At 49.8% G+C, this 23,844-nt stretch overlaps 10 protein-coding genes across 10 annotated transcripts; 7 read left to right on the forward strand and 3 right to left on the reverse strand.

The window, feature by feature from the left end:
- Nucleotides 1-2,816: 2,816 nt before the first annotated feature.
- On the forward strand, nucleotides 2,817-6,052 carry HO173_000754 (uncharacterized protein; the record flags this gene model as incomplete). Its single annotated transcript, XM_037302702.1, has 3 exons — nucleotides 2,817-2,997; nucleotides 3,056-4,916; nucleotides 4,966-6,052. 3 exons carry the CDS (start codon nucleotides 2,817-2,819, stop codon nucleotides 6,050-6,052), a joined length of 3,129 nt encoding a protein of 1,042 aa, XP_037170209.1.
- A 373-nt stretch (nucleotides 6,053-6,425) lies between these two features.
- Nucleotides 6,426-9,311, reverse strand: HO173_000755 (uncharacterized protein; the record flags this gene model as incomplete). The annotated part of the gene is made up of 3 exons (XM_037302703.1): nucleotides 6,426-6,797; nucleotides 6,851-8,835; nucleotides 8,900-9,311. 3 exons carry the CDS (start codon nucleotides 9,309-9,311, stop codon nucleotides 6,426-6,428), a joined length of 2,769 nt encoding a protein of 922 aa, XP_037170210.1.
- Nucleotides 9,312-9,619: 308 nt separating this feature from the next.
- HO173_000756 (uncharacterized protein) lies at nucleotides 9,620-10,571 on the forward strand (the record flags this gene model as incomplete). Its single annotated transcript, XM_037302704.1, has 5 exons — nucleotides 9,620-9,644; nucleotides 9,701-9,713; nucleotides 9,769-9,847; nucleotides 9,900-10,243; nucleotides 10,295-10,571. 5 exons carry the CDS (start codon nucleotides 9,620-9,622, stop codon nucleotides 10,569-10,571), a joined length of 738 nt encoding a protein of 245 aa, XP_037170211.1.
- Nucleotides 10,572-12,802: 2,231 nt separating this feature from the next.
- Nucleotides 12,803-13,555, forward strand: HO173_000757 (uncharacterized protein; the record flags this gene model as incomplete). The annotated part of the gene is made up of 5 exons (XM_037302705.1): nucleotides 12,803-12,807; nucleotides 12,877-12,997; nucleotides 13,049-13,210; nucleotides 13,264-13,329; nucleotides 13,430-13,555. 5 exons carry the CDS (start codon nucleotides 12,803-12,805, stop codon nucleotides 13,553-13,555), a joined length of 480 nt encoding a protein of 159 aa, XP_037170212.1.
- Nucleotides 13,556-15,553: 1,998 nt separating this feature from the next.
- HO173_000758 (uncharacterized protein) lies at nucleotides 15,554-17,057 on the forward strand (the record flags this gene model as incomplete). Its single annotated transcript, XM_037302706.1, has 6 exons — nucleotides 15,554-15,740; nucleotides 15,809-15,882; nucleotides 15,935-16,000; nucleotides 16,061-16,141; nucleotides 16,254-16,457; nucleotides 16,620-17,057. The coding sequence occupies 6 exons, from the start codon at nucleotides 15,554-15,556 to the stop codon at nucleotides 17,055-17,057; spliced, it is 1,050 nt and encodes a 349-aa protein (XP_037170213.1).
- Nucleotides 17,058-17,416: 359 nt separating this feature from the next.
- Nucleotides 17,417-18,424, forward strand: HO173_000759 (uncharacterized protein; the record flags this gene model as incomplete). The annotated part of the gene is made up of 1 exon (XM_037302707.1): nucleotides 17,417-18,424. One exon carries the CDS (start codon nucleotides 17,417-17,419, stop codon nucleotides 18,422-18,424), a length of 1,008 nt encoding a protein of 335 aa, XP_037170214.1.
- Nucleotides 18,425-18,721: 297 nt separating this feature from the next.
- HO173_000760 (uncharacterized protein) lies at nucleotides 18,722-19,842 on the reverse strand (the record flags this gene model as incomplete). Its single annotated transcript, XM_037302708.1, has 2 exons — nucleotides 18,722-19,585; nucleotides 19,642-19,842. 2 exons carry the CDS (start codon nucleotides 19,840-19,842, stop codon nucleotides 18,722-18,724), a joined length of 1,065 nt encoding a protein of 354 aa, XP_037170215.1.
- Nucleotides 19,843-20,185: 343 nt separating this feature from the next.
- HO173_000761 (uncharacterized protein) lies at nucleotides 20,186-20,641 on the forward strand (the record flags this gene model as incomplete). The annotated part of the gene is made up of 2 exons (XM_037302709.1): nucleotides 20,186-20,236; nucleotides 20,291-20,641. The coding sequence occupies 2 exons, from the start codon at nucleotides 20,186-20,188 to the stop codon at nucleotides 20,639-20,641; spliced, it is 402 nt and encodes a 133-aa protein (XP_037170216.1).
- A 183-nt stretch (nucleotides 20,642-20,824) lies between these two features.
- Nucleotides 20,825-22,156, reverse strand: HO173_000762 (uncharacterized protein; the record flags this gene model as incomplete). Its single annotated transcript, XM_037302710.1, has 4 exons — nucleotides 20,825-20,927; nucleotides 20,980-21,748; nucleotides 21,800-21,987; nucleotides 22,056-22,156. 4 exons carry the CDS (start codon nucleotides 22,154-22,156, stop codon nucleotides 20,825-20,827), a joined length of 1,161 nt encoding a protein of 386 aa, XP_037170217.1.
- Nucleotides 22,157-22,573: 417 nt separating this feature from the next.
- HO173_000763 (uncharacterized protein) lies at nucleotides 22,574-23,673 on the forward strand (the record flags this gene model as incomplete). Its single annotated transcript, XM_037302711.1, has 3 exons — nucleotides 22,574-22,639; nucleotides 22,686-23,484; nucleotides 23,555-23,673. 3 exons carry the CDS (start codon nucleotides 22,574-22,576, stop codon nucleotides 23,671-23,673), a joined length of 984 nt encoding a protein of 327 aa, XP_037170218.1.
- Between the last annotated feature and the right edge of the window lie 171 nt (nucleotides 23,674-23,844).

The following is a 23,844-nucleotide window of genomic DNA, read 5'->3' on the forward strand; positions in this document are numbered from 1 at the left end:
GGATTTGCCCATAGACTCTAGTTTTCCTTGCTGCTTTCTAACCGTAGATACAGACTTCAGCGGACTCTACTAACAGTCTGAACCGAGCAATGCAGAAAGAACCGAGCTAAAACGCGAAAGATAGGTCTTTTCTGGGCGGACGCATGCATGGACCTAACTCTGGGACAAATTTTAAGCCAGTTTAAACAGACTTTAGAGAAATATTGCCAAAGCAAGACGAATGTCTTTCGGAACAAGTTACCATAGTTGGCACTGGAGCTAATTGTGCAAAATTCAATCCTTGTGCAGTCCATAGTGTGTGGGACCTACGCTGTCCACGAAAGGATGGCGACAAGAAGATGGGGGATGATGGCCAAGTCAACGCTAAAGCTGGCGGTTTAGAGTATCCCGAAAGGGATGGTTTTCCTGTTCTGTGAAGAGGACTATGGTTGATCTGAGATGTCAGGCAAAATGACGGGTGATCATAAGTGTCTCGACGGGGAGCGCGCACAGCAGTGCCATCGTAGGGTGAAAAAAAGCCTAATAGATCTGGGCATCAGGACCTTCGTGAGGCATGTTCAAAGAAATCGGCAGATCCCCGACGAAGGTTCTCGAGGAAGTAAACAAATCTAGCAGCGGTCGGACGATCGTGTCCTTCGGTGCATAAGAAGCAAGCAGGGAGCGGCGGAAGAGTATCATCGAAGAAACCCATGACAGTTATTTTGAATTGTACGAAGTGTACGTGAGTAAGACCGAGTGCGCCACAACCCGTTCGGAATTGGGGGCGAAATAAAGCTGAGGGTATCGCATCATCGCGCATGAGCTCCATGCAGAATCACTCTCAGCTGAGCCAAGCAGCAAATTCATGGAGGAGATAGGAGATCAAATTGCCATATGGAGTATCGAGTGGGAAGGATTGCGGAGAAAGAAGTAAACCCATAGTCGAACTTCCAAGGAACTGTCCGCAGAATACGACGAGTGGAGCGCATGCTTCACGAGGCTGAGTCTATACTCTGTACCCCAAGGACTGTTGGCTTGGTGCAATTCTGATCAGCGGTCGGATCAGCGGTCGGATGTGGCTTTGGCACCATTCGGCCGTGTTCGGACCGAGCGCGAGCACAAGAAAATGGCATCTTTTGGAGAGGTTGTTAATCAACCATTGCAATGTCGTACCTGCAGCAGGCCCCAATGCAACAGGTCCTGCACGCTTACGTACCAGTGTCCAGTAAGTGCAAATCGGTTTCGCATAGGTAGTTTGTATTTGGTAGTTCCCTATGCCTCGTGATGGCGATAAGGAAGCGTCGATGAGCTAATGAATTGAGGCAAGCACTGCAACGGAACATCTCTTTCTAGGCTTTCAGCTCTCCTGGTGCTGCCTGCGTTTTCGACCAAAGCGAAAGTTGGCAATGCTCACTTGCAGGCAGGCTTCCACTTTGCCACACATCTCCTGCTTTGAGCACGTCGTTCCTAGAGCCTTTTCAGAAGTAACAAGCCGGATAGAGATTTCCCAGACTTGGAAGGATAGGTATGTGTATGGGGGTCCAAGCGCAGTGGTATCCCATTTGGTGGTTTCTCAATGATGAACAATATTTGCTTGACGTACCTATAAATACTTGCTCAAGCCACAGCGGGACGATGTCATGCAGTACGGAGGAATCCACTGCTGAAGAGACATTGGCCTTTATTCTTTAGGTCCACGTAATTCTGGGCTATTCTGGACCATTTTCAGTACTTTAATAACTGCGCCGCTCTCACAGATAAGGTCAGCCTGTGGTACAGGTACCAAGAGGTCTCGTGACGCATATGTTAAGCTGATTGAACGTCCATGGTCAACTGGCCAATACTTGTCGGATGCCGTCAGTAGGATGGTAGGAAATAATTAAGGGCTGAAGGTTTAAGATGGAGCTGAAAAGTGTTCTAGGCAAGGCTCAAAGTGAAGGTCGAGACGAGGATAGGGGGTTAACAGATGTCGAAGCTGAGCATGGGGGACGTTCATGCTGCTTCCCAATCGGTGAAGTTATATGAGGTATGCTGTATAATACCTTGCTTTGACGTTCCGAAGCAGCAGCAGTTTGATGGACGTTGGGATTGGGCTTTGAATCGATCAGTTGAAGGTATTTTTGTTTAAATTTGTTGATAATCATTTGATACTTAAGGTAAGGTATCTTACCTTAGGATTTAAGTACTCTATACCGTAGTGACGCTAAAAACCCGTAGAAGGCTAAGTAAAGTAAGGTATAAAGGTACCCCACCAAAAGGCGGAACGACCCTGGATTATCTGAATTTTGGACGTGATTTTATTAGATCAAAGCCTCGCCTTATGCCTACAGTACCTCGCCTTGCCTTTTGCTGCACTGGTGCCACCACAGAAACAGCACACTTTCTTCAATCGCCCTCTCGTAACCTATCAGGCTGTTCAAAAGCATCATGACTTCTCCCCGCAGTCAGCTTATTCCACAGCTTCTTCCAGCTCCCTCTCCCCTCATCATACCCGCCAATTGCTCATATCCTTATCCGCCCTTGGCCCATCCACACCATACCTTTGCCAAAACTAGACAATCGAGGCAAGCCAGAGCTGCAGCCCCCAATTCCCAACGGCTATCTTCATGACTCTATGGTGTGCCGTCAGCTCGGTTAATCCTATACAAACAAGTCAACGTTGGCAGCTGGCACCTTAAGACATCCCCCCCGGGCTCCCTGACAATTTAACGCACAGCATTCTTTCATGCTTATACTACGCCAATCATCCCTAGGGGTTGGACTGGACGATCCATAATTAAGAGAGAACAAGTTCAGGAGCAGCACACACTGGATACTAGCTTTGCCTGGCAGCCTAAATGCCGGAAGGCACTGGACCTCATCGCACTGGGCCGCCAGCAAACAAGGCTTTGGGGCCTCAAGAGGAGGCCAGTGGGAGCATGGCGGCGTCCGAAATCAACACGAACAGTGCAGCGGCAGAATCATCAAGAATGACGAATCCTGTGAAGGCCCGGAGACGGACCAAGACTGGCTGTCTCAGTAAGTTTTTGCTCGTGTTGTGGACCTCAGAAATTCTCAGATCACTCATATGTCACAGCATGCCGCAAGCGGCGTATCAAGTGCGGCGAGGAGCGCCCAACCTGTAAAAATTGTGTCAAGTCGAAGCGCGAGTGCGAAGGCTATATTCATCGAGTCATTTTCAAGGACCCTCTTGGTGCGTTCCGGCCAACGCAGCAAGGAATTGCTGCTCGCGCTCAACATCCTTCCCACCCTCGTGGAGCTGCAAGTATCTATGGGGGTATATCTTCAGCATCCGTGGACACTCCAATTGCGCCGCGTCTCCTTCCATATGGAGAGCAAACTGGGTTAGGACATGTGCCTGTGGCAGGTGGACCGATAGCAGCAGGAAACTTCCATGGCCCCACTGGCTATACACACAGCGTTCCCTCATATTCGGTAGGCGACAGCGCCTCCAAGCCGCTTTATGCATCACAAACGGGTTATTCACACAGCGGTTTCCCAAGCAGTGCAATGGCGGAAAATGTTGCTCAAAGCCGCGGTGATTCATTCCCATATCAAACCTTTCAGCAACAAAGTTTTGGCGGTGGTGATGGCGGCATTGAAATGGGTCTTACACAAATTCCTCATGGCCGGTCACGTGGCTCAGATTCGATGCGGTCAACCGAGTTTCCAGTTCCTCATGACGAATTTCCTGTCTTGAACCCTCAAGAATTTCATCCCAACCACATGCATCAAAGTATTCACTGGCCAGTAAAGGAAGAAAGTGCATTTAAACAAACCCAAAACCACGCCTCCTTTTCATCTTTCCCGATTCAAGGCCGTTCGAATTGGAATGGGGTTGCGGTTCAAGATGTTTCCCCACACCAAGCCCATTCGCAAAATCAACATTACGGAGTTCCAGCCCAGACACCGTGGGTAGTGGAGCCAGACGAGGATGACTATTTCGACGTAGAGTCAGACGAAGAGGGTCTCATATCGGAACCTTATGTCACAGGGACAACCTCCTACGATCTTGGGGCAATGGTAGCCATAACAGCAGATCAAGGCCAGGGTCGCATTAGATCAATGACCAATTTCTTGAACGAGCCCAATATACTCGCGACATATTTTCCATCTTATGCGGCCTCACCATTGAGGGATCCTCAGACCGCTCGAGTCTTCTGTCATTTTATAACGGCCACTGCACCGACGCTATCCGTCTGCGAACGGCATCCGTCGAACCCTGCCCTGATATTCTCAGGCAAACCTGTCCCTTGGTCGCAAAGAGCGCTCTGGTCTTATACTTTGCCAATGCGAGCACTAACACATCAAGGGCTTCTCCATGCTATGTTGGCTTTGGCGAGTTTGCACATTGCAAAGCTGCAACAGACGTCATCGACGCCGTCGTTGAAACATTACCATTACGCGCTGAGAAGAGTAGCAAAGGCCTTGGGCAACCAGAAGAAACGACAGGACGTTGCTACACTTGCTGCGACGCAGCTGCTTGGCTTTTATGAAGTGACAACGGCTGAGCACAACAAATGGAACAGTCACCTTGCTGGTGCTCGAGAACTCATCATGGACATTGATTATGCAAGAATGGTAAAGCGGATAGAAGCCCACAGACGGCAGCAAGAAGAAGCCGAAGCAAGACTTAGGCTTGAGATGCAATTTGGCCATCCCAATGCATACTGGCACGAATATGCACGAGGAGTATTGGACGATTTTCCTGCGAGGGTTGACCGACAACTGGATGAAGGGCTCATCAGTACAATCATGGGCTGGAGCACGAGGTATGATCAACATGGTCGAATTATCGACGAAGGCGATCCTGCTCCCCAGACCGAATCACCTTTAACGGCCCGTGACATTGAAAACTTCGAGATTCAGTGTGAGCTGTTCTGGTGGTACGTCAAGCACGACATATATCAAAGCATACTTAGTGGCAATCGTCTCCTGTAGGTCTCCAAAAAGATTCAATCATGGAAACTACTGACTGGAGCCCAGACTATCATATGATCAATGGGGCCGTTGCCCTCCCAGAGCGCCAATCGGAAGGCTAGATGCGGTTTGTGGTAGTCTTGATCACCTCCTTCTGTTGATGGGTAGGCTGGCGGAGTTTGCTGCCAAAGACCTGCCTCGAAAGAGGAGAGCGTACATGGAGGCAGCAAAGAAGTCAAAGTCGTCAACCCTACAAGGCCCACCACCCACACCAAACGGACAGCAACCTCCCCAAATGTATGGCATGATGCCTGATCCTGGCCCTGTACGCCTACCCCGAGGTTTCGACCAAGCTCAACACGATCGACTTTACACAGCCCCAGTCCCTAGCCAGGACCAACCTCTTGAAGCGGCCACAGGGGAAGCCGAAGCCGAATGGTCAGCCATTTCACACGCGTTTGACGTCTATGCAAGCTCTCTGGGGCCTGACTACGCACCTCTCTCTCCAGAGCACATGACCCCAACCGCTACACCCTTTGGGCCCGCCCTCTACTATCGTTCCTACTCAATTTCCTGCGTCTTCATCATGTACTATATGGGACGCATCATCTGCTCCAGAGCCCACCCGTCTATGCCACCAGCCGCCATGGCCGCCGCTGGCGTCGCTGCACCCCAAACAGCGGTGCACGCTAACAACATAGGCCGCATCTTCGCCGGCATACAACCAATCGACAGCACTCTATCCATAAACCCCCACCACGGCGCTGCGATGATGGACGGCTGCATGGGCCTTTTCCACGCCGGCGTCCAGTACCGCGATCCCGCGCAACGCGGCTGGACTATTACCAAATTGCGTGACGTCGCCCGCTTAACTGGCTGGCAAACGAGCGTGCTCATCGCCTCGGGCTGTGAGCGAGCTTGGATCAAAGCGGCGGATATGGGCAAAGGGCCGCCATATACGATGATGTTGAATCCGATATCCAAAGACGACAGACTCTCGGGCAGGGGCCACGATCCGAGCCAATTCGTCCATCCGCCGAAAGATAATAACGATAGGAGATTCATTACTGTAAACGCCGGGACAAGGGTGTACTGGGCTATGGGTGTTTTAAGTGTTGACGAGGATTTCAAGGGTATGAATCTGAATGGGTAGATGCTGAGTGAAGAAGCTGGGATTACCAGTGTGATAGGGTTAATGTGATGCAATATATCAGCGCTGGCTTTAAGTCAGCTTTGTGTTCATAAGGGCACTTTCGCTACTTATTGTACCATGTACTATACGGTGATGCGGAGATGTGTTACGACCAATGTAAGGTACGATGTTTAGAAAAGAGCAGAAGCTTCAACTCAATATCACTGAATTTTCGAAGTCATCGTTCACGAGGAGCGTTGTCTTGATCATGGCCATTCATATCAAAAGCCTTATAGGCACTCCACCCTAGACGCTGGGAACCTGCCCACCAACACCCGCTATTCCTGCCACGCGTGTCCAAGGGGCCCGCCTTAAGCTCCTCCGCTCCGATCCATCAGAACTCCCTCTTTTCATCTTCACCTCCTCCGTTAATCGCACTCCCCAGCATCGCACACAGCCTACTCAGCGCCACAGTCTCCGTCGCCGCATAATAATCCAACGCAGCTAACAGCAGCTTCAGATGATGATTGAAATTATACTCATACTTGCCCAGCATTTCCGTTAGATTCTCCAACTTCTTCGGATCGTACGCTTTGATCTCATCAGGGATCGATTGGGCGTTCTTGTGGCGGTATGATGTGGTTGTCAGGTAGGTGAGGTGGGCGGGAGTGCCAGCGAGGGAGGGGGAGCAGGCGAAGAGGGTGCGGGAGAGGGTGCTGGTGTAGGTTGCAAACATGGTGCACGCGGAGGTGAGCTTGCTGTGGATCTATGACAGCGACATGTTAGGTGAATGATTGCGCGGAAGGGAGGATGGCATACCTTGAGTAGTTTGGAGTTCATGAGCATGCATTCTTTCAGGCATGTATCCAGGAAATCTACATGGTCTTCCATCAATTCGTCGACCGTTCGAGTGGTCTTCGAAGACCCAGGGCGGCCACTTCCATCAAGCTTATCGTCGCCATTGACACGTGCCATGTAAGCCTGCCAATTAGGTTCGATGACTTCAGACGTACAATAGTAGAGCGTTTGCTGAACGAAGACTAGCATCCTCGCTCTAAGTGTCCATGCTCTTCGTTTCCACATCTCGAGCTTTGGATCACCGCTCTTATGAGTCCAGCTGAGGACTTTGTTATGATCTTCCCAGCTGCTCACAAGCAGACCCTCGAGGTGACGCATTGACAAGAGGTATCGGAATAGGATCTGATATCTGAACACCGTCTTACTGCTGATGACTAGCGACAACGGAAAAGGTACGGAAAATTTGAATTCGAGCGCTTCAAAGCCAGTCATCTTGTCCTCTTCGTCGGTAGCCGGTCTCGTAGCTGGTGTGCGATAGCGGTCAACGCTCTCTGGAGTGGGCTCCTCATCGAAACCTCTCACATTGACAACACGCATTACCAATTGAGTCAGTCCGACATTGTTCATCTGCACTTTGACATCTTCCTTGAAAGGGTCCTGGGCGCCCACGGTCCCTGGTTGACGCAGTACGAGATCGAGGAGAGACTGCAATTTTCCAACATTGACGAGTCTCCAAGGTTTCTTTAGCTCGGACGTGCTGAGGTCGAGGAAGTAGGTAAAGAAGTCCGATCTGTCAAGGAAAAAGTAGTGTTTCATTGACCGTAGCCGGGCTCCGAGAGCATGTGTCGTGACGAGCAGATTGAGCAGGGAGGAATTTGCGTGAGCGTAGGCACTATTGACGTTGTCAAGAAATTGAAGGTCGTCGAATGACTTTGGCACGTCTTTGACCTCTTTGCTGACATCCACGCCTCCGCATTCTCGAACAACGTTAAGGTACTTCCCAGCCAACAGTACCTTATCCTTCACGCCTTCTAGCTGTGGGGGTATGTCATTGTCGCGGATGGTGTACCTCTTTTCCCAGTATTCGTCGGTGTAGTCCTCTTCCAGCTTTTCCCGTTTGATACTTTGCTGCTCTTTGATGAGGAATTCAGAATGTGGATCCTTGATACCACCATGGTGGAGCCATTCGTTCAGCATCGCCATGTATGGTCGGCTCGCATCTCGTAGAAGAGTCTGCAGAAGCGTCCTCGCGGCAGGATCTCCGGACATGAAAGATAATCGCTCTGTAAGGAGACGTAGCACGTTGCCCCCTTTGCATATCTTCTTCGCCATGCTACCAGGAGCGAGATCGCCACCTTCTCGAAGCTGTTCCAAGATGTTGTCGACATCGTCAAAGCCATCGACCGAATCATCAAGGTCCTCTTCTGACAGCGAATTCTTTTTCAGTATCTCCTGGGCTAGAGTGTAAAGTTGAAACATCATATGACTTGTAGGAAGAGTATGTAGATGGAGAAGATGTAAAGTGAAAGAAGGGTTACTGAGAAGTTGATGCTCCAGCTGGACAATGAGCACAAGATACTCTTTCAGCAGCTTCGATATCGAAGCACACAGTGCGTGATTGATAGCCCCGAACTCTTCCCTACTCTGCACCTCTACAAAGGCTTCCATAGCACTGTAGTAGGTTGCCATCTTCAACACGGAGGTTGTAAGATCTCGAAGACTGGGATCAAGTCCTGGGAGTACTCGAAAGCCCGGTCCTGACAACCGGTCCTTCTCCAGCAATGGGTTGTACTTGTCTACGTATCGAATATATTGTCCTTCATATCCCATGAAAACGAATAGAAGGTCTTCCAGAATGGCAGACTCCTGGTTGTCAGGCGTCAGATTTGTCAACAGTTCAGGCTCAAGAGATTCGGGCATGAGAGACGATAGGGGAGACGCAGAGATGCGAGCGGCCAGAGGCGCTGTGGTGTGTGGGATAAGAGAAGCTTGGGGTTTCCATGGTGCTTTGAATTCCATGATTTCAGCGCAACGGTCCTGTCGACAGGTTCTTTTTTCAGAAAAACATACGTAGAGCTGCTTTCTTCTCTTTCCTCGGGGCTTGAGCCTGCCCTTCCACTGCCGGACTACTCTGTCGTGCCGACACCCTTTCCTTCGATCCCCAGTCTTCGATACCATCGCTCACGGGTACTTTCACCGGGCTTCTTGTTCGAACCTGTAGACTCTCCCTCGTTGCCAGGTGTACCCTTCCGGTCTGTCTCTCACCAAATGTTGTGGTGGAGCCATTCCTTTTCTGCGCACCAGACGCGCTTCTTTTATGGGGCCCATTACTCGCAGAATCTTCCGGTATTACCTCCGCAGAAGAGAGCGGTCTTTCTCTTGCTCCCAGACGAGACGAAGAAGCTCTGGATTTGGCACCGGATGTTGCTGAGGGTCGCCTGCTATTTTCTGCCGTATTTCTGGCATTTGCGGTTGTTGACATGATCGTATTCCACCCATTGACTCCTGGTAACTTTAAAAGGTCGTGGCCTTCGTAATATCATATCGTCGTCGCGGTGTTTTCAGAGGTGGAGTACGGGCAGTAATGCGCCTTGATCACGATGTTTGCTTGGCGTCAGCCCTACGATTCTTGGCGCGGATCTTGAGGTAGCTTGTCTGCGTACACCAGCACCACCCCGATATAAACAAGCAAGGCTCTACACGCCCTTTCGGCTTTCAACGAAGAGTCAAGACCTCTCCAAAGAAGTATCTCGAGCTCTTACGGTTCTTTCTCTGTATCTTACCCTCATAATGTTTATTGCACGGTCGGAATACGGTAAGCTCTTAATGCAAGCTTTCACTATCTCATCCACCAGCTAATTTCTTCTGCAGACCGTGGCATAAAGTATGATTACTTCTCGGATCCCCCTTAGATGACCAGGTTCTGACAATCTCAATAGCACCTTCTCCCCGGAAGGCCGTCTCTTCCAAGTCGAATACTCTCTTGAAGCAATCAAACTAGGCTCAACAGCCATAGGCGTACGCAAGGTGTCTCCTTCCACCTGCAACCACTTAACAGTCCTCTTTCTAGATCGCCACCTCCCATGGTGTCCTTCTCGGCGTCGAAAAGCGCGTGACCTCCACCCTCCTCGAGACCTCCTCGGTCGAAAAGATTGTTGAGATAGACTCCCACATTGGCTGCGCCATGTCCGGACTGCAAGCCGACGCTCGCTCTATGATCGAACACGCCCGTGTTGAAAGTCAGAATCATAGCTTCCATTACAACGAACGACTAGGGGTGGAGAGCTGTACTCAAGCAATCTGTGATTTGGCCTTGCGGTTCGGGGAAGGCGCTGAGGGGGAGGAGAGCGTGATGAGTAGGCCGTTTGGTGTTGCGTTGCTGATTGCGGGGATCGACGAGGAAGGCCCACAGCTGTACGTCTAGTTTTGGGAACGTAGAACCGCAGAGAGACTAATCAGGAGTAGATATCATGCGGAACCATCAGGGACCTTTTATCGCTACGACGCCAAAGCTATTGGATCAGGCAGTGAGGGTGCACAAGCAGAGTTACAGAACGAATTCCACAAATCACTCACGTTGGAGGAGGCGGAGACTTTGGTGCTGAAAACACTGAAGCAGGTCATGGAGGAGAAGCTAGATTCGAAGAACGTCCAGCTGGCCAGTGTGACGAAGGAGAAAGGCTTTAGGATTTATACCGATGAGGAAATGTCCAAGGTAGTAAGCAGATTACCCACAAATTGATAAAATAGAGATAGCATGCATGCAGACGTTGCCGTACCATGAGCTCAGCCTAACCTGCAAGAGAATGTCACGTGTGTATGTGAAGACTTGGCCTTGAGACTAGGAGCAATAGTCCCGTCTATACATGCTAAAGCGAAGGATGACAGTGGCCGGACCCTGAAAACAACGGATGAGAGCTCGTCACTGTATCTCAATCGTAAAACCTGAACGCCCACCACACATTGCGAAGGCCGCCTTCCTTCCAATCCGCCAATATACACCGAGGCAAATTAACTCGACCTCGCGAGATTATCCCACCGATGAGCTCCTTTATCCAGTTTGATGCGTGGTAGTATGATTCAACTGTCCCATCAGCGTCCCCGTGCCATTCTTGACTTTCTTCCTAGCCGCAAGGATATCTCGTCCAGCCGGTACAACAGCGAGGAGCAGACACCTGCGGCCAAAACATACGACTCCACGAGGTGCTTATGACTGATGATTTGCATACGCCAAGAGCTCGTTGGCCAAGGGGCAGTAACCCGTCGATAGACATTGTTGGGGCTCTCGAGAGTGGTGAAAGTACATTAAGGGTTTCAATATTCTCTATGCATAATTCATCAGCCAGGAGTCTGGAGTAGAAGGCGTCAACAGAGTTTCAGAGTCACGTCGTAAACCTTCATAGCAAACATAGTCAAGAGTCCAAGTTTTTGACCTACGACACGGTCACTGACGAGAAGGGACCAAGTAAGCAAGTTCCGTTAATCCTGTAGTAAATCCACCATGTCTAGAACATGCCATTCAACGTTGTAAGCTCTCAGCTTGAGTTCTGGAATGTGTCCTTGTTCGTGGCTGTCTTTTCTCTTGTGAGAAGCGGATTGTGCCGGAAGCACAGAGCGGTACTGCATAGAAGTAGAAAGCGTTTTTCAGAACCGAGGTCCTCCAGCCGTTGCTGAGGTCACGAACACAGTTTGACTCGTTTCATGTTTCGAGGGACTGTTTTTTGCGAAGGCTCGGTGTTTGATGTCTTCCCAAGAGACGAAAGGGCCAAGTGTTGCATGCACTATCCAGTCTCCCAGTCTCTAGCGTCTTAAAGCTAGACCTGCATGAACATGCTTTGATGGGGGGCTGGAAAGCTTATGCGTTTCCAACAATCAACATAACGGACACCTCCTTGCATCATTTTGGCTGGTGGAAACGGGTGGGTCACAGATGGTGCTTCCGCCCGTCTCTATGAGTCGGAGCACTAGTAGCAGGAGCACGAGGTGCGTCGAGCCAAGGATTGGAGAGCCAGCGAAAGGGTGCCAAGTGTCAGATGAACAAAATCGAGACCTGAATCGATGCACAACCCGAGGCCATGGGCTCGGGTTTCGCATCGCGCATCTTAGTGCTATGGTAACCGCAGGTCAAAGAAATGCACACGAGCTACGGCTGAAATGCTGCTGGTTTTGTGCAGACTAATCTGAATCTTAGAACATCCTCATAAGATAGCAGATAAGAGTGCGTCTAGAGCTACCATCTTCAAACTAGAAGGGAGAACAACCTCTGTGCTGGCAAGCGTCAAAGCCTGGAGCCGGACTTCCGAGGGCGTTTGAGCAGTTCGCAATTGTAACAAGGCCACAAACTCAGGCCAGACGCATGAAGATGCTTCATGTCACGGGATGCAAGCTTGAGCTGTGTTGCAGCCCAATATGATGGCTGGAAAAGGTTTGCAGGACGCAGGTCATATGCTACGGCAACGCTCGTCGGTAGCAGTCATGTGGGAGATCCTTTGCACAACAAGGTCTAGGAGAAAAGCGTATACATGCCGAGAATTGGACTATCTGGGTTGATTGGATGGTGGACGAGGTTCCCGTGTGAAGATTTCGATGCGGCCATTGCGTTAGCCGTGTGCTTCTGCACGGTTACGCTCGCGTAGTCTTTAGACCGAGCTTATTCTATAATTCCTGTCCAAGCTTCTCACGGCTTCGCAGCCAGGGTACGAGTGTAATATCAAGTAGTAGGCTGCTAGGCTCTGGTCTCTTCAGGTCATACGTTAGAGTCTCGACCGCCTTCTTGGGGGTTAGAGCCACCGATAGTGCCAAAAAATGAGGAGCCAGAGGAGCCATCAAAGGGATCGAAGCAAGTGGGATCTGGAAAGACTCAAATCAAAGCTGGTTGCAGAGCCACACTCGTGCATCCAACAATTGATTGCGGTTCCGTTGAGGATCGGACATCTCGAGTGAAGATAAGTAAGGATCGTGGAAATAGATGCAATGGTGTATGCAAGAGAATAGATCTCTAATTCCAAAGCACGGAAATCGGATACACTGACAGCAAGACTTACTAGAGACCCACAAAGAGACACCATCGAGGTGGATCCTCAATACCTGGAAGTTGTTACCATCCATGACCGAGAATTTCAGAAGTATTCGATTGACAACTCTATTCACCTCGTTCCCGTTGATGAGGTAAACGAACACTCACAGCTGTTGGTTGGCACGAGCTTAACAGCATGGCAGGAAGAGGCATATCGGCTGGAGAATCAACATCGAGTGTTCAATCTTGTGTTCGACGGACGACTCATCTTTCCACCAGTGACCAGTCCGAAGAACGTCCTCGACTGTGGCTATGGTGCGGCATCATGGGCAATGGAGTTGGCGGAGAGTTATCCTGACTGCCAGGCAAGTCTATCTCACATAACTTGACGAGAATGCCAAACGTTGACCTCGTTCAGGTCATTGGGATCGACATTTCGCCGCAACTGAAGCCGGATGAAACGCCGGCAAACTTCGAGCCACAGGTTAGGGCTTTCACGCACACATCAAGAACCTGACATTCACAGCTCGCAATGAACGCGACTCGAACTTATATATTCATCTCGCTGACCATACTTGCTATAGCTCGACGACATTAATCTCCCGTTCACCTTCGAATCCAATACATTCGACCTTGTCCAGTCAAGAATGGTGGGGGGAGGAATCAATATTTCAAGATGGCCGTCGTATCTCAGGGACATCAAGAGGTAGTAGCACCGAAAAGTTGTTAAGGCGTCAAGGGTCTGCTGACGATGTGGGAAGAGTCCTCAACCCTGGCGGCTGGGTCCAAATGACAGAGCTCTACTGGATGTGTCAGAGTGACAATGGCTCAATCACAGGTTCCCATCCCCTCCGTCGGTGGAGCAACCATTATATCCGGTCACTTGAGGGCATCAAAGATCCTCGGGCACCACTGCGACTGCACGGCCTTTTTTCTGCAGCTGGTCTGGTTGAGATCGAGCATAAGATGATACCACTGCCTCTCTGCGGATGGTCAAGTGGTATGTCGAGTTCTTGCTGAGCTGTCCTTATAGAGGGGGTGCATCACAGCGTGCCCATCACTGTGACTGTCATGAGCATGAAGCTGACCCGCGGTTTCCCATAGACCCAAAAGAGCGCCGGATAGGAAACGCTAAGCAAGAGACCATTCGTCAAGCGCTAACCAATTTGGCAATCTTTCCTTTTACTCGACGTTTGGGCCTGACTATCGAGGATGTTCACGCCTTGGTGGCCGGGGCATGTGTCGATGCAGCGAACCCAGATCTGAAAGCTTATTTTCCCCTGTGAGTTTCAGCAAAGTCCTCCCAAGCTCTGTTCCGTCAACTCAGACCGCGCAGATATGTCTGCATTGGCAAGAAGCCGCTGTCATGATCTTTGCTTCCACTTGAGGTGTTCGTTGTTACCTTTCGAGTCGCAATTGTCATGCCTGCATTCAGGATATGACCAATTAGTCAGCATAAGCCAGCGCTCAATCCATGTCTTTCTTGACACTATTCAGGCGTAATTGCTTAATAGAGCAGGCTGTATACGCTGGATAATCTGGTAAAAAGATGCAAGGAGTAAACAATTGAGTGAGGACATAAGATGTAGAAACGAAGCAGGTATAGATGAAGAAAGACTGCCCCTCCGGGGAAATGAAGCAAAAAGACCGGTAGCGAGAAAGTAATATCAGCCACCGGCTAGAGCGGCGAAGTGTTGACGTCCATATGCTCTGGGAATTGATAACCCTGAGGGGTAATAAAAGATAGGCGAGTCGGATGGAAGGATGAGAGAATGGGAGGATGGGAGGATGATAGGATGAAGAAAGAAGAAAGAAGATGTCACTTGTAGAGTAGAAGCGAGACATGTGGAAAGGACCAGTCAAGATTCTTATATGGAAGGCTAGTCTATGGATGAATAGCTTGACAAGCTGTCGCTGGCAACATTACCACTAGGGTCCCATGAAGAAACAGACTGTGGACGCAGGCCACGGAGAGAAAGACATGAAGAAATTCGAAAAGTGTGGGGGGGAAGGGGGATCTATGGTAATCAGGTATCTCGCATAATCGTTTCCGCGTGTGATATCTCTGCATTGGCTCCATTGGTGCATGAGATTAAGGTACCTAAGTATTGACAGCTCCGACGGCGGCTAAGGTACCTTTAGACTGACTGACTACCTAGGTAGGTACGAGTACGGTACCTTAGACTTTCCCAACCCTCAAGGTAGGTTCTTTGGACAAAATGTTGTCTAAAGTAGTAGGGTGAAGTACGGTAAGTGGGACCTTGATTGACAGCCTAAAGTACCCTACAGCCTTACAGGAGAAGCTCCAAGTCAAAGCGCGCCGATACGAAGACAATTAGCTCACACGAATAGCCCCCATAGCTCACCCTGTAAAAATAAGCATGTCCAGTCCTCCACTGCCTGGGAATTGGGAATTGGGAATTGGAAACTGGGAACTGGGAAACTTGGCAACTTAAACCTTATTAACAGCGGGAACCCACAGGAACAGTCGATCAGGTGATTTGAACGTCAATTTTGAATAGCCGGACCACTTCAGCCCTATACCTTAATGATAAGCACAAGCTTCTTCACCATTTCACCACTTCAATACTTGCTTTACCTATTGACCCAAGCATGGTCTTCGAGACAACCACAATAACAACAATACTTGTACGAGCAAAGGAGTGAACAGCATACCTTTTACTTTCCCCACTTCCCGCCTGTTCATCATGCCTTCGACGCACAAAAGGGATAAACCCTGGGATAACGATGATACCTTGGACAGATGGAAGCAAGACCCTTTCACCCCCACAGACAATACAGCGGGCGCATTCACTGAAGAATCCAGCTTCGCTACTCTTTTTCCAAAGTATAGGGAGCTGTATTTGAAAGAAGCATGGCCTCTCGTTACCCGGGGTGCGTCAACATCCCACCGCTTCCCACAGTAACGACCTTCAAACTCACTCTGTGCATATCCTGCTTAGCTTTGGCAACCCACCACATCGCCTGTACTCTTGACCTAATCGAGGGGAGCATGTCCGTGAAGACAACCCGAAAGGTATCTGGTCCTGCTATTTTAGAGCGAGGCATGTCCGCTGATACCTCGCAAGACCTACGACCCCGCTTCAATCCTCAACGCTCGAGACCTCATAAAACTCCTCTCCCGCAGTGTTCCTGTAAGATTTTTGCTCACTTATTTACGCCACTGCTTGCTTACACCGGGACTCCCTATATAGGCTCCTCAGGCCATCAAAATCCTTGAAGATGGTGTCGCCGCGGATATAATCAAAATCCGCAACCAGGTGGCTAACAAGGAGGTATGGACTCTCGGCGTGATTGACATTTTTAGCATTTCTCCTTCTCGAGACGTGTCTGCAGATCCGACTGTTCTATATAAAGAGGAAGCACTGACTCCGGAATCTTTCACAGCGCTTCATTAAGCGACGGCAGCGCATATTGGGGCCGCAGGGTTCTACCTTGAAGGCTCTGGAGCTGTTGACGGGGTGCTATATACTCGTACAAGGCAATACGGTCAGCGCAATGGGTAGTTTCAAGGGTTTAAAGGAGGTTCGGAGAGTGGTGGAAGATTGCATGGCAAACATCCATCCAATCTACCATGTAAAGGAATTGATGGTATGCACCCTTTCCGAGCCATTCCCCACCTTTGAGTAACTTGACTTGGGTCCTCATTTGTTGCGGGAGCAAAACGCCAATTTTGCTGCATACAACCCCCTTAGACGTCTCTCGTAACTCGATACTTGTCTTCAAAGTGAAGTGCTAATTCCCAAATGGTAGATCAAGAGAGAATTGATGAAGGATCCTGATCTAAAAAACGAGAACTGGGAACGGTTCCTACCCCACTTCAAGAAAAGAACCTTGAGCAAGAGAAAGAAGCCTCTAAAGATTACGGATAAGAGCAAAAAGCCATACACACCATTTCCGCCGCCTCAGGAGAAGAGTAAGGTTGACCTGCAAATCGAGAGTGGAGAATACTTTTTGGGCAAGCAAGCCATGGAAAGGGCGGCGAAGGAAAGAAGGGAAGAACAGCAACGGGAAAAACAAACCGAGAAAGAAATGGTGAGGCAGAAGGAATTCGTGCCGCCGCAAGAGAATGGTACGACCTCGTCAAAAAAGGAGAAGAAGAGAAAGCATAAGGAAGAAGATCAGGTAGAGGGTACCAAAAAGAAGAACAAGAAGCAGAAGCGAATTGCGAAGGATGAAGTACAGGCTTGAGTCCTGATGAAGATTTTGCATTTTAGTCATATACCCCCACAGAAAGCGATTTTTTCCATTGATGTCTGTCTAGTTCTGACTCCCTTGCAACTTGGATCCGTGAGGAACGGGTGCAGCTCTATAACACAATAACCCCGCCATGAATGGCTTATTGAATTGACGGTTTGGGGGGTTTTTTATTCAGCATCTACAGTGTTCAGCAACACATTCAGACAGAATTCGACCATTCAAACACAGCAACCTGGCAAATTCTAACACATTTACCGCTCCACTATATATGATCTCGTCTTGCCATATCCTCTGATGCTTTATTCAAGAGTCGAGATCCTTGCAATCCACCTCTTCCCCCTACAAATAAAATGTCTGTCCGTGAACTTCCCGTTCATCAGCCAAAGCTCATACGACAGCAGACGACTTTGCTACAGAACAAGCTTCACTCTACATTTTATTCGGGAGGAATTGCCCATCCAACAATCCCTAGATTCCTTGATAGGGTCAGCATGTTGCAGAACCAAAAGGCAAATTCCTACTCCCAACCTGCTCTACCCGTCAACACTCAAGCGGCACAAAAACATGCGGGTTCGGAGAAGTCCTCGTCACCAAGAGTCCAACATAACCTGTTACCTCTCAGCACCAAGGAGGCCCCTCCAAACAGTGATAGTTGGACTACCGTCTCCAACTGGCTAGCCACAAGTCAGACATTTGAGAAGCCACCAACACCAGCGCCTGTTGCGGACCCAGCTCCACGACAACGACGTCCCAAAGAGTATTGGCTCCAAGTTGCCAAAACCCTAGATCTTCGAGTCAAGTCACGCTCAGAGCAGTTCAAGGCTCCGATCCGTTCAACCCCCGACAGCATATGCGCGAATCCCGGCATCAACGGCAGCATCTCCAACCCTCAACCACACACCCAGCTTCGAAAACCAGACGAGCACACTCCGCCGGACCAGCCCGACACAGCCACGGACACAGTATCCCCACTCTTGCCCGACACGATGGGCCCACCCCGAAAGCAAGAGCGTGAGAGGGAGAGTTCCATCGAGGCGAACTTGTCCGAAATCCAAGGGAAGCTCGAGAAGCACAGGCGAGGGCAGGAGCAGCAGGGGCGGCTAGAGGCACAGAAGTTGAAAAAAGCGGACGAGGCGTTGAAGGGGAAGGCGGAGGGGCTTGCTGCGGACGCGATGGCGACGCACGAGAAAGAGCAGGAGCGGAAGGAGTACGTTGAAGGGAGGGCACGGGATATCCATGAGAATCTGTTGCAATGCAAACCCTTTGACATGGATGCTGTGAGGCGAGAGTTCTCTGAGAGAGAGGTTCAAGGCATCACGAAAATTGTGAGAGAGTTGGGCTTCGCGAAGAAGGAATGAGTGGTAGGCTTGTTGGAGACTAGGACTGTGGATGATGTCAATAATCTTTAGAACAGTGCGTGTTCTCGAGGCCTGTAATCCACGATTTGGCTCAGAATCGCATCTGAGCTGAAACCTTGTTTGACCTTAGATACTGCGATAGCTCTAGCATCTCCTATTTATGTACTTTTCTCTGTAGAGCAAAGAACAGAAGTGAAAACCTGCGTTGGAAGAACAGAAACCTCAATGTCGTCGCCAGTCTGGGCGCAAATTAGATCGAGTCTCCTAAAATAGTACCGCAACTCAAGGTTGTGTCCCTCATAGTCCCTTTTTGCCATTGATTCTAGCCTGCTTCGCCAACGCCCTCTTCCTGATGTCCTTGTGCATCCACCTGTTATAGGTCAACAGTAACATGTTCCCCGGCCCCACAAATGCATTGACACTCCATTGCAAAATCGCATGACTCCAGTATGGCGTACTCGTATGAGTCCATCCCTGCGCCCCTCCAGTCCTGCCAACTTTACCCAGTACGCTCTTGACAAACGCCCTCGGAGTCGGCACCAAGGCACTGGACTTACGTATTTTCGACATGGCGGAAGTGACCAGGTAAGATTGCACCAATTCGACTTGGACGTTATAGGGTGCCAGTTCGGAGCCAAGGGCGGTAGACCACTGCTGCAGGAAGGCTTTGCTGCCGCTGTACGTTGCGAGGAGGGGCGTAGGGAACAGACCGCCAAAGGAGCCCATAGTAACTATCAACCCGCGTTTCCTCTGCACCATACCGGCAGCCACAAGCTGCGTCACTCTCAATGTAGCCATGCAATTGATAGTGATGATAGAATTCACTTCCGACTGCTCCGTCTGGGTGAAGGGTACTGGTATAGAGTGGCTGGCACCAACATTGTTGATCAAGATAGCAATGTCCAAGCTATCGACGAGTGCCTTGAGCTTAGCATAATCGTCGTCGTTGTTGGCTCCAAAGTCCATGGCCAGGATTTTGGTGGAGGTGTTGTATTTGGACTTGATCTCTGCTGCCAAAGCATCGAGCTTACTGGCGGTGCGGGACACGAGAAGGGTGGAGTAGCCGGCGCGAGATAGCTGAAGGGCGAATTCCTTGCCAATTCCATCCGAAGCTCCCGTGACAAGTGCCCATGTTTTAGAGGGCTGGCCAAACGTGCGGAGCTGAGAGTGCTCATTTAGTCTGATGGAACTGCATTCCAGGGGACAGATAAGTATACCTCTCTGCCAGGAAGGACGAATAGACTGAGCATTAATCGTGCGAACTGTATCAGTCTGGCGAAGACGGTAAGAAAACCGACAACAGTGCACGTGACCAACATATAATATACAATTTTATGGTCGAGAGACTCTGACAATGTAGCAGATTGTTCCATCTTTCCTCTATAGAACCAACCAAGGTTGTCCAACTTGAAAGACATGTCACTGTCGAGTATCGAAGTCAAAGCGGTTCAGACAGGATGGTGAGGGTTCTTGTAGGTGAACAGAACGCTGCTACCTTTTTATTTTGTTCGATAGTCCCGCATTAGCGGCGCGTGGTCGCCAACTAGATTGTCGGCACCGGCGGGAGGTTCCAGGGTTGTAGTTCACCATAAAACACGACTTTACCTGGCTTGGCGACCGTTGGACTTGGGAATCGCGTATCCTATGGCTCTTGCTTACTTGTTTTGAGAAACAGTAACGGAGCACCGAGAGTACGTATTCACAGACGCAACTAGAAACCAGCAACCACCCTTTCTGTCAACAGCCTCCAGACCCGATAAAATGTCTTTCCTACCGCAAGGTGAAGGCTGGCTGCCTTCATGGCTTCTCCTAGTCTGATTTCCCTTTCCCTGCCAAGCAAATCTTGAAGACTAACGAGGAATTCAGGTCTCCGTTGTGTCTGTAGGCAACACGATTCAAGCTTACACGACCACAAAGAATACGCGCGAGGTCTATCTTCACTCAGGCTCAGAAACCAGTGCCCTCTCTTCAAGGATCTTCGGTACTTGGACCATCGTGTCTGCCATCATCCGCTTCTACACTGCCTACAACATATCCAATCCCCAGCTCTACCAGCTCGCAATGTGGGCCTACGCTATCGCATGGAGTCATTTCATGAGCGAGTGGCTGCTATTCAAGACGGCGGGGTGGGGCAGGGGTTTGGCAGGGCCAATTCTCATTTCCACCGGAAGTTTGGTCTGGATGTTCAGCCAGTGGGGCTATTATGTTGTTCAGTAGCAATGGGATCGGCATCGTATTTCGTGATTCAGAGCAGTGATGGTACAGCACTGATTCAGTTCATATGGCAAGAAGATCGTTCAAGCGTATGCCTCTTTCAGTGACCCTCTCTGTTGCTCAAGATGCTCATTTAGGCATCAGATGATGTCTTCGCTTCCTTATTCAGGCGCTATAAATATTCGGCTATTTGAGCCTATTCCGGTACAGCTCTCCTCCGCAATCTCGAAGCCTTGCCGCAGCTTGCTCAGGTGTAATATCTCTTTGAGGTTCCGCCATCAGCTCGTATCTATCCCAGCCTGTTAGTGTTGAAATGGAACAGAACTACTTTGTCTACTCACCCAACTAAAAATTTTCTCACTGTTGCACTCCTCAGCAATGGCGGGTAGAAATGTATGTGAAAGTGGCTGGCCTCAATCTCGACATTTGTACCCTCCAAGGGTGCTTGATGAATGCCCATGCTGTAAGGGAATTGCGTTTCGAATAGATTGTCGTATCGCCGAGTGACTTCCGCAATCACCTCAGCAAGATCGTTTCTCTCGACGTCGTCAAAATCTACCAGCGCTCTTTTGTGTTGTCTCGCCACAATCATGACTTCAAACGGCCAGATTGCCCACCACGGGCACAGTGCCACAAAACTCTTATTTTCAACTACAACCCGTTCTCGCTTTTCGATTTCCAGCTTCGCATAATCTTCCAGTAGATGCATGCCTCCTTGTTCACGCCGATAATTTTTCAATTGATCAAGCTCAAGCGCAGGCTCTTCGGGTAGCCCTGTTGTCGTCCAGATTTGACCGTGTGGATGCGGATTTGAGCAGCCCATTGCCGCTCCCTTATTCTCGAATATCTGCATATACCGGTATTGTGCATTTGATGCTGAAAGATTGGTATGTTGGTGATTCGCTGGTGGTCGCGTTGTCGCACTCGCAACCTGAGCCAATGGTGATTTTGGAGAGATATGAGCGGTGTATAGCCGAGTCCAAGTATCGATAACAGGCACTATTTGGGATGGCTGGAGGTCTGCGAGAGTGAGGTTATGGTTTGGTGAGAATGTCACAACATAGCATTTCCCAGTGACAGGATCAGCCCGTAGAAGCAGCGACGAGAGGCCTACATTGGTCAGACCTGATCAAAAAGCATACTTTTCTGCCGTCAGCTTACTGCCACTCTCGTCACTTGGCTGATACTCAGCCTGTTCCTCTTTGACGGCACTGTAGTCATTGACGAAGACGAATGTACTCTCATACTTAGGATTGGTATCACCCTGGGCACGTTTGTTGCCCGGACAGAGATAGCATGATGGATCGTATTGTGGTAGGGTCGTCTGGCTTGCTGCTTCTTGTTGGCCTCTAAATTTTCAGCTGAAATGAACGGACCATTCACGTCAGATAGGGGCCCTCTTTCATTCACCACTTACTGCCAAGGCCGTTTCGTCCTGTGAGGGGATACTAGAATCCAGCTCCCACGTAGTGGATTGTATCTTCGATGCGAGATGTCGTCTAGGATTGCATCTGGCATGGCACCGATGCAATTATGATCAGCAATAAAAACAAATTTTGATAGAGTTGGCCACGTCCTGTCGCAGAATGGACAGCTCCGCCGCCCCGCAAACCGATATATTAGCGTCGGATTTAAGTGTAACTGACCGGAAGTCACAACATAGCTGTCACAATCGTGGCGTGCGGTGGTCCGAATCGCCCAAGTATTGTGATAGAAGAGCAGCGAAAAGAAACTTCACGTCCGCAAAGCTTGGTCACTCAATAATTGCCGGATTCGCTCGGTTTCAAAATCTCAATTGTCCCCTTCTTCTGAACTGCTAGTTTGTCACGGCGACCAAATTAAGCTCTCTGTGTCAGATCAATAAGAAGATATATATCCGCCTTCTCTTTGGAATTCGAGCCCGAGTTATTTCACATAGTCTGGGAACTGAGCTCCATGGCGTCACTCCATGAGATTCGTATTACCGGTGACGATTTAGGCCTCTTCGACCTTCCTAACGAGGTCCGTATCCTACTATTTTCACCTTTCGCGCGCTAAAGATTCAAAGATTTTGATCCATATGTTGGATCTACTCCCCACGCAGTCGCTGCTTCAGACCAGATCCGTCTGCCACCGCTTCCAAAACCTGATCATTCGCATTGTCCATGGGCGGCTGTTGCGCGCAGCAACACTCACTGATCGAAAGCTGATTCTCGAATGCTATCACCCGTCAGCGCAGTACACTGAGCCATACTTGTACTGCGATTATCTTGGCACCCCTGGGCTCAGTGATGAGATCGAAGGCCAGGGCCGGATATCCGAGGTTGCAGACGATCAAGCAGCCAAGCAAGGTACATTTGGGAGGCTGTATTCCCACTTTCGGCCCACTCGAAAAGATCCAGATCCAAAGATCCACCGTCCGCATCCAGCTGGCGATGTACCAGGCTCTAGAACAAGTGAGGTAGCAAATCGAATCAGAGAACCTTTTGAAAGAAACACTGTGACGCAAAATGTCAGTTTAGAGGCCCATGAGCTTTTCATGCAGCTCCGCTTTCTCGTAGCTGTGGTTCAGACCGGCCCGCGTCGGGGCTTTTTCCTCAGCGTTGAAAACATCATAGATAAAACCCAGCGGATATTCAGGAACTGGCTCGCTGAGAAGGCCAAAGCCACAGAAAAGCACATGACAGGCGCCTCCGACAGCGTTGCGAACGAGCTTGGCCGTGAAGCCGATGACATGCTGTGGGTCGATCAAGACAAGAAAGTTGGGCTGAGAGTGCGGGTCGAAGAGAGGAAAGGGCGAAAAGATTCACCAATATTGGTTTACAAAGATGAGGATCAAGCGATCAGCTACTCCCTGGAATTAGAAGGTAAGTCGCCTGCCTAACATTCAAAGGGAATGCAGTGTGCAAATCAAGTGCTAATGCTGATTATCTGCAGAATTGATTGTTAGTACCACACATCTAATGCTCGCCGTGGAAAAGCAGTTGCTCGCGACAGGAGAAGGAAATGGCCAGGCCATGGTCTTTGGGAACTTCGCAATACCGAACGCACAGTAGACCCCCGGAGATACGGTTTGATCGAGATTGGGGGAAATATACATATTGCGTAGAGCCCTACTGATAGTAGCATTCACATTCTGAAGAGCCTATGAGATACAGCAACCCGTTATCGGGCAGCCTTCGGGCACGAAGGCCGAGCGTAACACGGAATACTTTGCTGACCAAGTA

Source organism: Letharia columbiana (genome assembly GCF_014066305.1).
Source record: "Letharia columbiana isolate WasteWater2 chromosome Unknown Sc0000001_s0, whole genome shotgun sequence".
In the NCBI taxonomy this organism is placed as follows: domain Eukaryota; kingdom Fungi; phylum Ascomycota; class Lecanoromycetes; order Lecanorales; family Parmeliaceae; genus Letharia; species Letharia columbiana.